Source organism: Leuciscus leuciscus, assembly GCF_965113295.1.
Source record: "Leuciscus leuciscus genome assembly, chromosome: 21".
Lineage (NCBI taxonomy): Eukaryota > Metazoa > Chordata > Actinopteri > Cypriniformes > Leuciscidae > Leuciscus > Leuciscus leuciscus.
Window position 1 is genome coordinate 22061892 of NC_138745.1, and position 16968 is coordinate 22078859.

A 16968-nucleotide genomic window follows, 5' to 3' on the forward strand; every position below is an offset into this window, starting at 1 on the left:
CTCTCTTCCTATTCTCTTCGCCATGCACATAACTCTCTCTAGATTGCGCCTTTTTTAATGTGAGTGGATAATAAACATGGCTTTGTCATTACTTTCATGTGATGCCACATGAAGCAGTTGACAATGCATATTTCAGTGCTCTTGTTTTATCAAAACATCTGCAATCAAAGTTAAACACAAGGTATACCCCAACTGATAAAAAGGAAAGCAACTAAACAAACAGAACACAGATAAGTATGTTATCGTAAAACTGGCACTTGTTTGAATCTGATACAGTGTTGAATCTGATACTGTGGGGAATGCAGGCTTTGTGTTGAAACCTCTGAGTCAACGATACTATTGCTCTCCGCTGTGCTGCCGGCTTTGGGTGGACTTAATGTCTGCATATCAATTTGATTCTTTCCCCAGTATGATGTCAGAGCATTTAGTTGTTTTTTGTGCCAAGGTCAAATACATGGATCACTGTCCAGATACAATATCCTGCTGGTTTTTCAATCCAGACATGCTTTTACATTGACTTATAGTTCACGAGTTCACACTCTCAAATAAGTCAGATGCGTATTTGGCGTGCCGTCCGAGGAGAGGGCTCCGAGCTTGGTATTTGGCCTGAACCCATCTCCCCGTATTCCTAACCCTAACCCTAAACAGGGACTAAAGTTATTGGAAAAAACTCACTTTTTTTTAGTCATGAAAGGCTGTCGATTAAAGCATTGTTAAAACATCTGTAGGTCAATGACCCTGCTGTTTTCAACCACGCTGACACTGTGATTATAGAGTTTCTTACTTTTTATAGACCCTTTCAGATGATTGACATGTAATTATTAATCCATAAATAGATGATTCATTTATAGAAATGCATGTATAAACTTGGCAGAGAAGAATGTTCACTTGTGCTAGAATAAAGCAAGGCAAGGCAAGGCAAGTTTATTTATATAGCACATTTCATACACAATGGCAATTCAAAGTGCTTTACATAGAAGAAATTAAAATAATAAAAAGAAACAAGAATAATTAAAACAGTTTAGAAAAATCAAATGAAATACAATACAGTACAGTCGGACGAACAGCGGCACAGTGCTCATTCAGTAAATGCACAGCTAAACAGAAGTGTTTTGAGTCTGGATTTGAATGTGACCACTGTAGGAGCACATCTGATCTCTTCTGGAAGCTGGTTCTAAAGCAGGGACTAAAGCAGCTAACCTTTTTTTCGTCTGGGCTCGTCTGATCTACATGCATACAATGGCAAACAGTTACAATTACGATTTATTTATTTAATTAAAATATTGTTAGTTGAGCAAGATTGATGAGAAGATTTTATTAGAAAATAGGCCTAGCTAGATCAATATGAACCAGTTTTTCCTTGTCTTGAGCTTGTATGGATTTTTTTAAGTTTTCTTTGAAGACACACAACGATACAGAGATTCTTGATGATTCTGAGATAATGTTCTAATCTAAAATATGGTAATAATAAACGTATCATTGCACAAGTTTCACTAAACATTAAGTGCTCGTTAATCGTGCCTCTCCACACACACACACACACACACACACACACACACACACACACGCTGTATCCAGCTGTGGAATTGGAGAAGTGGGGCTACAGGGCGGAGAAAAGAGGGAGAGGAAACTAAATAGAAAGGAAGGAGGTCCCACTTTTCGCCGAGCACGACATGGAGAGAAAGTGAACGATTTTCTTTTAAGTCTCCAAGCAGCGCTTCCCTTCGAAGGCGCAGCGTTGTGCTGTCGGGATCTCGATAAACAGAAAGCGAACAGAGCTGCTCTGTGTCCGGATCGAGGAGAAAGTCAGGGGAGGTTTTCAGAGGAAACGAGACATTGCCGGGCGGTAAGCGAGCGGAGTTCTGCTGGTTTGCATAGGGAGAAAGAGGTGGAAACAGAGACTGCTCTGTTGCGCGGATTTTAATGAAATACAGCAGCTGTCGGACACACGCCTGCAACCCCTAGTACCCACCCGGAGTTAAATGCGTTTGACTCTAAGATGCGGAGCGACCCCATACTGTTCGCCTCGAGGGGTGAGTGTCCAGACTATCTCCATGAGTGGATTCATTGCATGCTTTGAGATAGTTGATTAATATTACTGTGGCCTGTCCACGTGTAATTTATAGTGCCTATGAAAGAACAATGTATCTTTAGGGAGATGCATGCAGTATCACAAAGTGTATGAAAGAAACGCATTTCTCATTAGCCTACATCCTCGCGCTTTTTGAGAGGAAGAAGTTTGTAAAATATTTTTTTCGTATTAACTTTAAATTAATTTAATTTAATTTAAAAGAAACAGTAAGTGAGGAAATACAAATATTTCACATAATGGACATTTCAAAGGCGATATATTACCGTCTCGGTTTGGGAAGAGCTGAGTTCACCCCATGAGTCAGACTTCTCATTTGAATCCCTCACAGCTCTTCTCAGGTCAGTTAGAAAAGCCATTACAATTTGAAATGTGAAGAGGCGGTAAATTTAAGGACATGTTGCAAGGAATTCGTGCTATTTGTTTGCTATGTTATTCAGTAATGTTCAGATTTGCAGTTAATTAAAATAAATAGGTCTAAATTCTCTTTTACATTTTATTTGAATAGTATTATAATACAAGTGTTAAATTTAATAATTCAATCAGAAGAGTGATTCCAGTCACCCGTAATAACTCTAGGGTGATACATGCAGGTGCCCTGTTATCTTCTGTCACAGAAGTCTGCACTTTCGAAAACATAACATGAGCTGGATAGGCAGGGCATCTGTGATTGACTGGTTGGCTGGCAGCTGTGAGGTGTCAGGTATCCTGTATGTGCATCACAATGCACTTGGTTGGATATGACAGAGCCCTATTGTCCACAGTGGTTTAACGGTATCTGAGTGCAGGGCGTAGCATTAGCTTTGGAGTTTTGTTGTAAAGGGCCAATGTGTGTGTGTTTTTTTGCCATAGCATTGTTGCATTGCTCTCTTAAATACTTTATTCTAATTGGTCAGTTGTAGTAGTCAAACATTACATTTCAGAATGACTGTTGTCCAAGATATGGACCACTGTCTGTAACATTATTGCAAAATAAACTCCTTCAGGTTGTTACAAGACCCCTCTGCTTTGTTTTGGGGTCCTGGTCACACTGCTTGGGGTTTATTTAGTGTTAAAGACCATATATGATTATCCCTTACATGAGTTTTTGCACTAAAACATGTCAGCATGGTTCCAGATGTGACAATGTTCCTTGTGGATTTGAACTTTTCCTCTTGTTTTAAAGCTCATACTGGGCTGCGCTGGTGGTTAATGTGTTTATTGGTATTTAAGAACATATGGCACTGTGTTGTTAGACCAGTCTGACATGGCATGAATTGGCACTCGATTACAGCGTGTGATGTGGGTATTGGTCTGTTAGCCTACTTGGCTTTATTTTAGGGGGTCTCCTCTCTGACAGTTTCCACACTGATTAGTTTTTAAAGGCTTACACGTGCCAAGAAACCCCCAAAGCCCTTCCTTCCCTCCAAGTAGAGATGTCTGACCCAAAAAAGACGAGAGGCAAGAAGAGAATTCTTTGACTTTGCCTTTGCCTTGCTCTGTCTTTTCCACCCATTCTGTCAACTGCTTGGCTCTACTGCAGTTTTTATCATATATTTCTGTTTTTTTCTCTCCTCTCTCAATTGCTCTTTCTACAAAGAGTGTTAATGGCTCTCTACATTGTCCCTAAGGGGAGAGTGCCAGAGAGGTCAGTGTGTTCGCCATGACATTGGCTATTAAGTTGAGTATATTTTTGTGACCATTAGTTCAGCCTTATTTAATATTCAGTTATTGTTCAATATGCAGATCATGATGGGGATGGGAAGCATAATTGTGGCATAAACTAAATTGTCAACATTCATAGATTTACATAGAATATTTGATGTTGTATTTTACAATAATGACACATTTTTAAAATTAATGTAAAAAAAATTCAGAAGTTTGGGGTCAGAAAGTTTATTTTATTTTATTTTTATTTGATAAAAATACATTAATATTTTACAATTTAAAATGACTGTTTTCTATGTAAAAAAAGAAATTTGTGATGGCAAAGCTGCATTTTCAGCATCCATATCTCCAGTCTTTAGTGTCACGTTATCCTTCAGAAATCATTCTAATATGCTGATCTGGTTATTAAAAATGTATTTTGTATGATCAGTGTTGTAAACTGATCACCCTGTACACGGTAAACTCATAAATATGCTTCAATTCATCCCAAGTAATTGTTGGAAGGCTAATACTCCAATGCTGGTGAGCATTCATAAATGCACACATAAAAAGTTGATACACTCACTTCTCGGCTCAGTTTCCCAGGCACCACGGAGTCTCCCCCACCCTCTAGAAGGATGATTCTTAAAGGTTTCTGTAACCAGTGGCTTCTCTCTCCCACCCCTCTGCCCACTGTGGTTTAGGAGTTAGCGCTCTGTAATTATATACACACACACACAAACTCATAAACACAAGTACACATTTATGGACGTATATTTTAAACCATCCTTTCATAATTGAAACCTCAGTATTTTCCTCATATGTTCATGTGAACACACATGGATAGTACACACATATAATCAAACACAGAGATGAATGTAATCACACAGCTGAGATATTCTCTTAGTCTTATTGATGATCCCGGTGCGTTTGATATATGTGACTACACAGATGCTCCTATTGAAGGCCATCATTAGTGGGACAGTGGAGCATCTGTTGAATATTTTCTTCTCTCCTGTAGTTTTCTACTATTTTCCAGGCATGTGTAGCCGGAGTGGTACTCTGTTGTGCCCTGGCCTGTGGCAGTGAGCGGTAACCATGATGAGGCCAAACCATAAAACAGCCTAATTTAACAAACCACAGATTAGTAGCTGCCTTATTCACAGCTGCCAAACATTTTGTTCTGGGCACCCAGATCTACGAGAGATTCTATACCATAACCGTATATATTCGATGATTGATAATATTGATATTTTGGGCTCGAGTGGAACAGGGACATGGACAGAGACAGATTACTCATAGAAAAATCAATCGAAATATGATGACTGTCCTGCCTTTCAGTTAAAACTAAACCACAGAGGTCAAGGATTTGAGGACATTTTTCATGAGATCTATTAATTAAAAAATCCATTAAACTGAAAATAATCAAATGTTCCAGTTGCATTAAGCTTTTTATTATTGCTTTGGAAAATATTCAAATTGTAGTTTTCTGTATTTAAATTCACTTTTAAACTCTCATAAAAACTATAAAAATACATATTTCTAAAAGACACTTTACCTTTTAATTTTTTGTTGTTGTTGTTGTTGTAAATAATAAAGATGTGTACATGCATATTCAAAGCTTAGGGAAACATTTTTTAGCACAATTTGAGGATTATTTTTGAAGAAAATTTATTGTACGACTTTTGTCCAATTTTATTGATGATTTATAATAGATTATGCAACTTGACGCACGTTTTTGAAATTTCAGGCATATAAGAGCTTTATTTGCTATTATTTACACAAAACACTGTTATAGCAGAGTGAACTGATTTGCTTTTAAAGATCTTTGATGTGACTATGGAGGTGTTATAAGCAAGATTGGCATGCTTTCCTTTTATCATCCATCCATCCATCCATCCATCCATCCATCCATCCATCCGTCCATCCGTCTGTTCAGCCTCCAAGGCTTTTGGTGTGTAAGACCAGATTGGAGTATGAAGGAGCTTGTGTTGTATTTCATTTGTCACCGGCTCAGGCTCTCCGTCTGGATCCTGTCAGCAGACATCAAAGAGAAGCACTACACTGGATGAGGAGTCAGGGAGGACAGAAGAGCAAGAAGTTCACGTTTATGTTCTTGGCAGGTTTCTTAAACAAAGCAAAAGGTTGTTTGTTATCTCTTTTTTTCAAAGGTTTATTGTTAGCCGCCATGTCTTTCCCCATCTGAAGTGAGAAGTGAGGGGGAAAAAAAGCGTCTTGGCTCAGTATGGAAATTGAAATGGAGAAGTGGGAGTGAGAGAGATAAAAGAAGAGAAGAGTGAGTGAAGGATGTGGGATGGTGGGTACTCCACAGAAACTTGGCATGGGTTAATGCCTGATTATATATACGGTAGGTCATAGATCATGTGCATAAGGATTTGAACGGTTCATTAAAGAGAACTGCTCTAAAATGTGACGGAAGGGTCGGATAGGATGACAGCGCGGAGAGAAAAGTTCTCTGTAATCTGTACGTGTACACACACGCACACACACATTTATTTTGGTGAATTTCAAGGATGTTGTTGCTTCTCAGCGGCCTGGGTGGTAGATCGTAACCACATATACATACACACCTACGCAAATGCACACATATTCTGCATCAGCAGACAAATATTACTGGTTCTTGCTTGCTGGCAGCATCACAATTGTTTTTGCAGACCACATCCCTCTATATTATTGAATTTGGGTTGGAATGATAGAATAATGTGATTTTTGTTCAGCAGAGGCTGTGAATGATGTTTTTCTGAGAGTTCACTAGGTCAACTTGTCAAACTGGTTCTAGATAACCACCAATCTGAATACCATCCATTATTTCTCTCTGTCAACACTGAATTAAAATCAGCTTTGCTTGTTGAAACCTTCTCTGGCATGGCATCAGCCTCTTTCTGGTCAATTTGGCAGGTATTTGTAAAACAAGACTAGAATTGTTTAATTTTTTTTTGTTGGTCTGGATGTGTTAACATATTTTGTCATTCCTCAGGATTTAAGCTTGCGGTGTGTCGTTTTTTTTTTTAAAGATGGGCTTTTTGGACTCATTTCTTGGATCTTTCATAATTTAGTTTTGTTTACGCTAGGGTTAGTCAGTCGAGAGTGTGTGAATGAGGAATCGGAGTTAGAGAATTGTGAATGTGGGTGGTTGTTATTGTTTAAAGTTTTCTCCTTGTCCTTTTTCTCTCTCATTCTTTTTCTCTTGACTTTGTTTGCCCCCAAGCAGTTTGAAGGTGGTCCTCATTTCTGTGTGGCACTTGGTGCTCTTTAATGCAGCGATTTGGTTCGCTCGGTTGGTTTTTAAAGTGTATTTCCTTTCATGTTATTTGGCCACCATTACTGAAAGTGCTTCATTAGCTTTATTCACTCTGACATGCAAGCTGTTGGACAGGGAGTTGATACAGGAACAACTGGAAATGGTATAAGCTTATTGTATTTTTCTTTATATACAGCAATATGAGATCTAAAACCCCGTCAAAACAGTTGAAAATGTTCCTTTATAAAAATATATAATAAATATTTCTTATCCTTTTGTGATTTTTTTTTTTTGGGGGGGGGGGGGTTGATTTGAATACCATATTATTTGCAGAAAATGTATATATATATGTATATATATATAAATTCCATAATTAAATATTGTTGTTTGCTAGAGACACCAAAATGTAGTTATCTTTTTCCCAATTTTTATTTCTGATTAATAACTATTTATTTCTGATTTAAATATCAAAATTCAAATTTTAAAATTACCGCTAAAACAGAGATGTGTGCTTTGTAATGTGTGCATTAGAATGCTTGTGTCTTTTATATATTATGCACATTTATAGATCATATACGCTTTGCATCAAGCTAGTTTTTCAGAATAGATATTTTAGGAGAAAAAAATCATCCCAAAAAGCGTTAAAAAGCTTGTGAATAAATATTTAAGTGTGTTGTCCTGTTGAAGTACGATGGTAGACTGTAGTCAACAGTAACTGACGAGCAATTCAAACATACTGTGAGGAAATGTCTATTCAGTCGAACACAAGAACATGTGATTTGAATTATCCAGTAAAACAAGAACTCCAATGATTAAATTAGATGTCCTTATATAAGAAAGGACACCATAATGTCTTCCTAAATCAATCATGCTTGGGCAGTCAGTTTAACTATGACGCATGAAAAATGTTCATAAAGGTTCTACTTTTTTATAATAGCCTAATTGTTAGGGCTGGACTGTATATCGACTTATGTAAGATATATTGATATATTTTTTAATAAGATATGAGACGTTTATATAGATAAACATTGATGTTGTGGAGGACACAGGTTGCTTATGAGGTTGCGTGCTTCCTAAACTTGTAGCTTAAATCGGCTACCCTCCTATCAGATGCATACTGTTTAATGCATTTGAGGCACGCTTTCCTCAGTGCATAACTTATATATTATGGTTGTATGCTTATCTAAATGTTAGAAAGTTACATGAGTATTTCCATTCTGACAGTAAGCGAGTTCACTGATGGAGTGCAAAATAATTGGAGCACAATAATTATTTCGGAAATATACATTTTGCTAAATGATTTGTTGTTGGATGTAAAATGCAGGTTTAAAATTCTATATTTAACACAATCGCTTTTATTAGAGCACTAACAGTAAAGGGACAATTGTACTGGGGTATTGTAAAACGTCTCGGTTACTAATGTAAACCTGGTTTCCTTTCAGTCGCTCACGTTCGACGTAACGTCGACGCGACGACGTAATTGGTTACGTCGCTCACGTCGACGTTACGTCGAACGTGAGCGACTGAAAGGAAAATAAACATTTAACCCACTGTATTTGTAGAAAATACAGATATACTGTAAACAGAGATAAAGTATTTGGTCCATATTTGTCCAACTTCAGCTATTGTCTTGTGTTCCCTTTAAAGACAAGAACATTTCAAATATTTAATAGAAAAAACTGCAAATTTGATTTGTGCGTACTTGAAGGAGGGTCTTTAAAGGGTAATACCTGCATTCAAATGAACTATAGCCAACCTGAAAAATATCCAGATGTTCGTGCAGCGGCAGTCTTGATGGCTGGAATCTAGACCAGCAGTCATACAGTGACACGCTCAATTCACTATGCACAATTCGTTTCATAGCACACACTAATCAGTGAGCTCTATTCTCTGTTTTACGTCAAGAAACTGTCCCTACAGCAGCCGAGCGCCTTATGTAAACCTTCAGCTATGTGTTTGTATGGGCCCGAGCCCATTGTAGTGCTGTTTTATAGACCTCTGATTTTCCAGGGCTGCAATTCACATTTGATAGCCTTTGATATTCCTCAGGTGCCGAGCCAACAGATACCTATAATTCACCGCTTTTACGAGATGCCAGCCAGCATCTCAGGGCAGAGCAATGCTGACGGCCCATCTTTACAGTGTCAATAGGAGAAAATCAACAAAGCAGAAGATGTTATGCCTCAAACTTGTACTCTTATTTTGCTTATTGAATATCTGATTGTATGTTTTTTTTTCAGCGATGGAGGAGTTGTTGGCAGAGTTGCGGGTCTTTCTGGAGTTGTTAGACAGAGAGTATTTAACTGCTGGAGTGAGAGAGAAGAAACAGCAAATATTAAACATCCTACACAGAGTTCTAGCCACTAGAGGTAAGCACAAACCCACTTTAACTGCTCATTTCACCTTTGACTTCAGATGAACTCTTCACACTGCACCATGTTGTTCATCATCATGACTCATGTCTACTTAATATCTGCATCAATTTGTTTTTCTCTCAGAGCCTTCATGTAAGACAGAGATACACACCTCTCTCCCGGCCCCTCCTCAGATGCCCCTACCAGAGATTCCTCATCCCTGGATGGTAAGATGTGCATATTATTACAATTAATATAGCAACTTTACTGTAACTTTTGATCTATTTAATGCATCCTTGCTGAATAAAAGTATTATATTTGTTTAAAAAAAATCCTACTCACGGCAGGATTTGGAAAGTAATCTAATGAGAGTCTTTAGGAAACCTAAAGACCAAATGATTAAAACTGTGGTATTATTCACAATGTGCTTAATTTATTTTTGCCACCAAAGTTGTCATAGTCCTTATTCGGTAACTTTTTACAATAAGATTTCATTAGTTAACAGTAGCTAATGCATTAGCTAACTCGAACGGACAATGAGCAATATATTTTTCAAAGCATTTATTAATCTTTGTTAATGCTAGTAAAAATATTATTATTGTACTGTATTATTGTATTATTGTTTTGTTCATGTTAGTTGCACAATGCATTAACTAATGTTAAAAAATGTGTAAATAAATATTGAAATGAACATTTACTAAGATAAACTAATAAATGCTGTAAAAGTATTGTTCATTGTTAGTTCATGTTACTTAATGTTAATAAATGAAACATTACTGTAGAGTGTTACCATTTGTTCAATTTGCTGCCCAGCTCTATTAAACAAAAAGTAAACAGGGAAAACTTTGGTTTTTACAGTGAGTTTAGGGTTTTTCTAAGTTTGTTTTAGCATTCCAGAAACAAAAATAGCATTGTCCTATATTTGGAAGTGATGTCGTCTGAACCCTGACTGCCACTGGCTGGTGATTTGAAGGTCTCTTTTTGTGTAGTGCTCAGTGTTTTTTATGAGCTCTGTAAAACAGCAGCAGGAAGTGTTCACATCACTTCGCTTTCTGTCACATGACCTCATAGTTACCGACACACGACCCTGATGTGGTCTCATCCGTCACACATGAAACAGATTACGCCTGCGCGCATGTATTTCCTGGCATGTGTGTGACACTAAGAATAACAATCATCTTTGTTGGAGGGCAGCAGCAGATGCTTGTGATAAATAGCAGGTGTTCATGGGTCGCTGTTGGTCATTCTCAAACGCACACATCCCAGCACCTTGTTTTTCAGTTCACCCTTTACACACTCAGCACTTTACAGTATAATTAGAAACATCCTTTCCTACCTCAGCCATCCGTGCATAACCCCGGTGTGTGTGAGGGGCCGACTGTTCCCGTTCTCGGAAGGTGTGAGCGGGCAGGGGATTGTGGGACTGTAGAGATGAGGGAAGAGAAATATCCATTTACCATAGTCAAGCTCGGACCTCTGCCTGTGCAAAACCTGCCCGAGGAAAGGCAGAACACGAAAGTCGCCCCTCGTTTTTTTCTTTTCCATTGCGCTGTTTAGTTTTTCTTATTCCTGCTCTCCATCAACCACACCCTCTGCTCCATCCTCTTCATTCCATTTCTCTCTCTCTCTCTCTCTCTCTCTCCAGCTATGTGATGATTTAGTATTGCGTCAGTGAGCGAGGTTTATAAACTGACTCCTTGTCATATTCCTGCCAGACCTAATTCTGCACATTCAGTGTGTGTGTATGTGTGTTTGACTAAAGCCTTCTATGGCCCAAGTGGTCAAAACCACATCGGGAAAAAACGTAGGAATTGAAGGAAAGGGACTGAAGCTGGGCATGTGGGTGGTGAGATAGGGCCGTGGACAGGACAGCAGACGCCACAGTACGCAAGGGGGAGAATCTTGTCTGGAGACTTTCTGTGCGTGTGTGTGTTTGTGTTGAATTGAACTCTGTGGCTTTGGGTTTCTAAATGTTTGGCAGCAAATGTACTGCAAAACTTCCCTGTACATGTACTATAATGAACCCAGGGGAGGAATTTCTGACTTTGTTCATGAATAGTGCTTGCTAAATACCAGTTTAGCTCTTTCAACCAATAGTTACTATTACTAAGAGACAAGTGAGAGTTATGCTTACGTGCACATGCATGCACAGTTTCAATAGCCCTTTTTGGAGTGACAATCATACTTGTGAATAAAAACTGCGTAGGCTTTAGCCTACTTTTTTACAACTTTTTTCCAAAACCCACTATACAGAAACATTTGAAATGTAAAAGCTTCTTCGCCCAAAATGCTATACCAGTGACCGTTCATATCAAGATTCCATCATAGAATCCGACACTTTTGGAAAGATAATTTTTCTTTTAGGGCCCACAGTGGCAAACGTTGTAGTTAGCAAAATCCAGTTACATTTTTTTTCCAGTTCAAGTTTTATTTTAATTGTATGGCTAGTTTCATCAGTAATTATCAATACTGTGGCATATATCATTTATACGTAGAGTGCTCTCAGGTGGTTTAATTTAATTAAAATTAAGTTAATTATTTTTAAATTAAATTGTCATTGTGTCATTTTTCCATTTTGTATATCTAATTTCTGTTGGTTTAAATTAATTTTGTGCATTTAATGAATAGACTAATATGTAGAATACGTTCTTACATCGGGCTTGTTTATCAGAACTGGCATCAGAACTGGTAAGATTATTTAGTCACACTACTTGATTTAATGAAGATGATTGTGTTAAGCATCTCCAACTTACTTTTAGTTTTATTTGCCTTAGTTTGCGCGGCGGCTTGCCGAAGAGACACTCAGTTGCAACAGCGCTGTCATATCTGGCTATTAGATGTCATAGCCTATAACAAGCTCTCACATGTTTGTTTATACAATTTTAAGGAGGAGTAAAATGACATAATACATAAAGTATGTGGTTTCAACAACCAGATGCATTTAGACTAGTCCAGTTTCAGCTGGAATGTGTCTCAGACCACCTCCTGAAGTGGTTTGAGTGATCGAAAAAAAGCATTTCGAAAGCATTTTGCAGGGCATTTACACCTGATCTTTTCACGATGGGATAGCTATCCGATCAGAGAAAACGCATGAAGTAACCAGTTGTAAACAGGCCCATCAGCAGTGCAGTACAGTTAGAGAAGTTGTTGTCTAGGTGGCAATTGGTTCGTCTCCATCCATCCATCCATCTTCTTCCGCTTATCCGGGGCCGGGTCGCGGGGGCAGCAGTCTAAGCAGGGATGCCCAGACTTCCCTCTCCCTAGACACTTCCTCCAGCTCTTCCGGGGGGACACCGAGGCGTTCCCAGGCCAGCCGGGAGACATAGTCCCTCCAGCATGTCCTAGGTCTTCCCCGGGGTCTCCTCCCGGTGGGACATGCCCGGAACACCTTCCCGGGAAGGCGTCCAGGAGGCATCCGGAAAAGATGCCCGAGCCACCTCAGCTGGCCCCTCTCGATGTGGAGGAGCAGCGGCTCTACTCTGAGCTCCTCCCGAGTGACTGAGCTTCTCACCCTATCTCTAAGGGATCGCCCAGCCACCCTGCGGAGAAAGCTCATTTCGGCCGCCTGTATCCGGGATCTTGTCCTTTCGGTCATAACCCACAGCTCATGACCATAGGTGAGAGTAGGAACGTAGATTGACCGGTAAATCGAGAGCTTCGCCTTACGGCTCAGCTCCTTCTTCACCACGACAGACCGGTACAGCGACCGCATTACTGCAGAAGCTGCACCGATCCGTCTGTCAATCTCCCGTTCCATCCTTCCCTCACTCGTGAACAAGACCCCAAGATACTTGAACTCCTCCACTTGAGGCAGGAACTCTCCACCAACCTGAAGCGGGCAAACCACCCTTTTCCGACTGAGAACCATGGCCTCGGATTTGGAGGTGCTGATTCTCATAAGTGATTGGTTCGTCTAATAAGTTAAAAAAGAACATTAGGTTACAGGATTCTTTTTGGTGGCTCAATCAAATCTCTTTGTATTTTAAATCTCTAGACTTCTAGTATGAGTGTTGAGTGCTGTTTCTGTTCAGGGGGGCACATTCATCCTTTTAAAATGAGGTAGACAGAATGCATTTAAATGGAACAGAACGCAGAGGTCTTGAGGTGTGCTTTTTGACACGCCATCTTAAAACAATTTTATGCTGAGAAGCTGAAAATACAAAGAGACATGATGATGCAACCCTCCCACCCCATCATGCACAGTGAGTTCAAAGACAACACTACCATATATCATTAAACATTAGATTCTGTCATGGACTAGGTAAGTCCATGGTACACTTTCTTCAGTCATTGACTTCCAGTACATCCTGCCATTCGTAGCTGTGCAGAGAGAGTATGTGTAAGAGAATATGGGGAAACCATAACAGACTCCGCTGGGACAATGATGACTTCCATCTGTGTTGATGTTGGCTTCTGCTCCTCCCCACCAGCATCCCCCAGCCTCCAAATCTGCACCCCAACAATGTCACACTAATGAACACAGACACAGACAAACTCATTATCTGTCTGCACTTTGTAACCCAAAGGGGAGTCTGTTATTAAAGAACCTCCCCTTAATTTTAGGCCATTTTTATCTTCCTGTTTTCCCTCTTTCTCTTGTTCTCACAGTGAATCTCCCAAAGTTAATGACAACAGTCCATCATAGCAGGAGAATCAGGTACTTTTGAATTGATGTTTTGTCTTTCTAGGCCCACAATGCAAACGATGGACATCCTAAGATTCAGTTGTGCTAAAGCGAAGGGCTCTACTGTACCCCCCCACCACCACCACCTCCCTTTTAAGGAGGGTTAACCGCAGTCTGGAATGCAATGACCTAATCCCTCATTGTGTCATGGACAAAAGGAGGAAAATGAATTATGATTCATGCACTACAATGCATTTTGTTCGTTGCCATGGAAATACCAATACAGATGGTGATTTTTACCCTTCCGAACATCTTTTATAGGTTATAGCAAGTGACAGTTTATATAGTCATTTCATTCGGGAAAATGAGCTTTCGGTTATTCAGCTGCTTTTTGTATGGGACTGCTGGAAAGTTTCTTTGAAGAACCAGTCGAGAATGAAAAGATTCTCCAAAACACATGGAAAACCATTTGTAGGGACACAAACCTCCCGACTCCACTGTGTGAATGTGTGTGTAAGTGAGATTGAGTTGTTGTGCATGAATTCTGCTCAAGTGTGTGCATGAATACACTGCATATCAAGGCGGCCAAAAGAGGAAATATGAAGGTTAAAATATTGAATTATTGATTGAGTGCATTTCCCTGGCTAACCTGCACTGCAGTCCCAATACAATAGACCCAGACTGGCCCAGACGTCTGATACTACTCAGACTTATCACAGACCGCACAATAACACTATACACTATGTTGTGAGGTGAAATGGTCTGGAAAGGGAGTGTGAAGTTTGGAGCTCTTTCTTGAAATGTAGGTCAAGTATGTATCTTTATACATAAGCACAGACTTATTGATGGACTAGATGTTGCATGAATGGGTGGAAGTGCACTTTTTTTTTTTTTTTTTTTTTTTGGTGCAGATATGCTTCATACAGATTTCCAGCTCAGACCAGAGGTGGAACTATGCCTAAAAATACTTGGGCGGCTTTGGTACGGAACGCTGCTTCAGCAAGGCTCTTCATACTGCAGTTTTTGCCTGGAATTCTGTCCTCCCTCCGGGCTTAGATGCCCCGATGAACCGAAACCATAACAGGCAGTAACACAGCCGTCTTCTTTGTTTAGTTGAGCAGTTTAAGGCTTGATGGGACGGAAGGAACTGATAAATAGCACGTCTGTATTTGGGAAACTTTTAGACTGGAAATGACAACCATAAAAGAATAACTGCTCTTTGCCCTTTTGGTTTTCCATATTTCATTGAATTTCCCCCACTTTTCTACAATGTACAGTACTGTTCAAAAGTTTGAGGTCAGTAAGATTTTTTAAATGTTTTTGAAAGAATTCTCTTATCCTCACAAAGGCTGCATTTATTTAAAAAAGTTTTTATTTAAAAAAAAATTGTGAAATATTATTACAATTTTAAAACAATTTTTTTCTTTTTAATATATTTTAAAATATAATTTATTTCTGTTATGGCTGTTTAAGCAAAATTTTCTAATATGATTTGTTGCTTAAGAAACATATCTTATTATCAAAAAAGTTGTGCTGCTTAATATTTTTTACATCACAATATTTGTGTCACCGTGTGACACCATGATACGTTTTTTTTTGTATTCTTTGATGAATAGAAAGTTCAAAACAAATGCAAAGTTCTTTCATAAAATTCAAGATGGCACAGGCTAAAAGGTCCTTAACTCAACGTGCTTGCAATCACATCTTTCTTTATAGGGCGCAGCTGATTGATTCCTGCTGTATCAGTAGCCAATTAAAAACATCCTCAACTTTTAATACTTGGTTTGCATCTGCCTTAGTAGTGCAGCATGCTTTCAGAAACCCTCCACCTTCCCCAGCTCCACCTGATCTGGTACAGATAATTCATATACGTTATATTGTACAGCAGCAGCATGTCCTACTTGCTCACAGCAGCGTGTCGTGTATGTATTGGCAGTAGCAAGTCCCGTACTTGATCTGCAGCAGCAGCGTAGCAGATCTATTCCGCCAAGACCAAATCTACACTGTCATACGCCAAACACGCCAAAGAATTAACAAAACACTATTTATTTGAGATAATCTTTTGGTACATTATAAATGTCTTTACTGTCACTTTTGATCAATTTAATGCTTGCTTAATAAAAGTATTAATTTCATTAAAAAAAACATATTGACCCTAACTTTTGAATGGTTCTGTAAAATACAGGGTGTTTCTGTAGCATTATTTAAAGTAGGTCTGGGAAAACACAGGAACAATCAGAGCATAAGAAGAAAGGAGCAGCTAGGTCTTGTTTTGGACATGCATTTCTGCAGATGTACATTTACAGACAATATGTACACTATTAACCACCCACACAGATGATGACCTTATGGGGATTTTACATGTTCTGGTCTTCATTATATTTAAAGCCAAGTTGTAATGACTAGCACTGAGATAAAGTATCCTCCTCTACCTCAGACGTCAAACACACCCTTCTCAAATGTGCCAGGAGGTCACACTAACATATTATAGTTTCTATTGTAGTTTTGATTACACATGTGAACGAAAACCCTAAGGAGCCAGAGTAAATACTGAATTAATCCCAACACACAATCAATTTGACAGTTTTTTGTTATATACTGTAATATACTTAAGGGAGAAATTAGCAAATTTAGGCCATGCTGAAAAATGCCTTTCTGGCTGACATAAATTGCCTAAAAAGCATTAACCTGTGCTGTTTATTGGGAATATCTGAACGTAGAAGGTCTTGCAGTTACATCCTAAAAGGAAATTGGAGTAAAACACTCAGCGGCACCAATGAAACCTTGAGAAAACATCTTTTGTACTGTTCTTTCCCGTCTGTTTTAACTTTCCTTATACAGTATATTTCCATGAGCAGTCCTTTTGCAGTGTTTGTAATGTAAATAGTTGTTCATGTTCTGTGTTACTATTCTACTATATTGAGGTTACCATGGTGATAAAGTGTGCCAGGTGGCAACTGTGAACATTGGTCCTTTGGTCTCTTAAAATGCGTTGTAATTCCCCCCACCTGAA

General features: G+C 38.9%; 1 protein-coding gene across 2 annotated transcripts in view; it reads left to right on the top strand.

Annotated features, from left to right (window-relative positions):
• afap1 (actin filament associated protein 1) overlaps positions 1-16968 on the top strand; it is a 55115-nt gene that overhangs the window by 12753 nt on the left and 25394 nt on the right. The window contains exons 1-3 of one of the 2 annotated variants that reach the window (XM_082151728.1): positions 1596-2033; positions 9218-9346; positions 9476-9558. In XM_082151728.1, coding sequence (XP_082007854.1) covers positions 2000-2033; positions 9218-9346; positions 9476-9558 — 246 coding nt within the window. In that variant the 5' untranslated portion in view covers positions 1596-1999. Of the gene's footprint in view, positions 1-1595; positions 2034-9217; positions 9347-9475; positions 9559-16968 lie in introns of those variants that run through there. The other variant, XM_082151729.1, reaches the window with a different exon arrangement.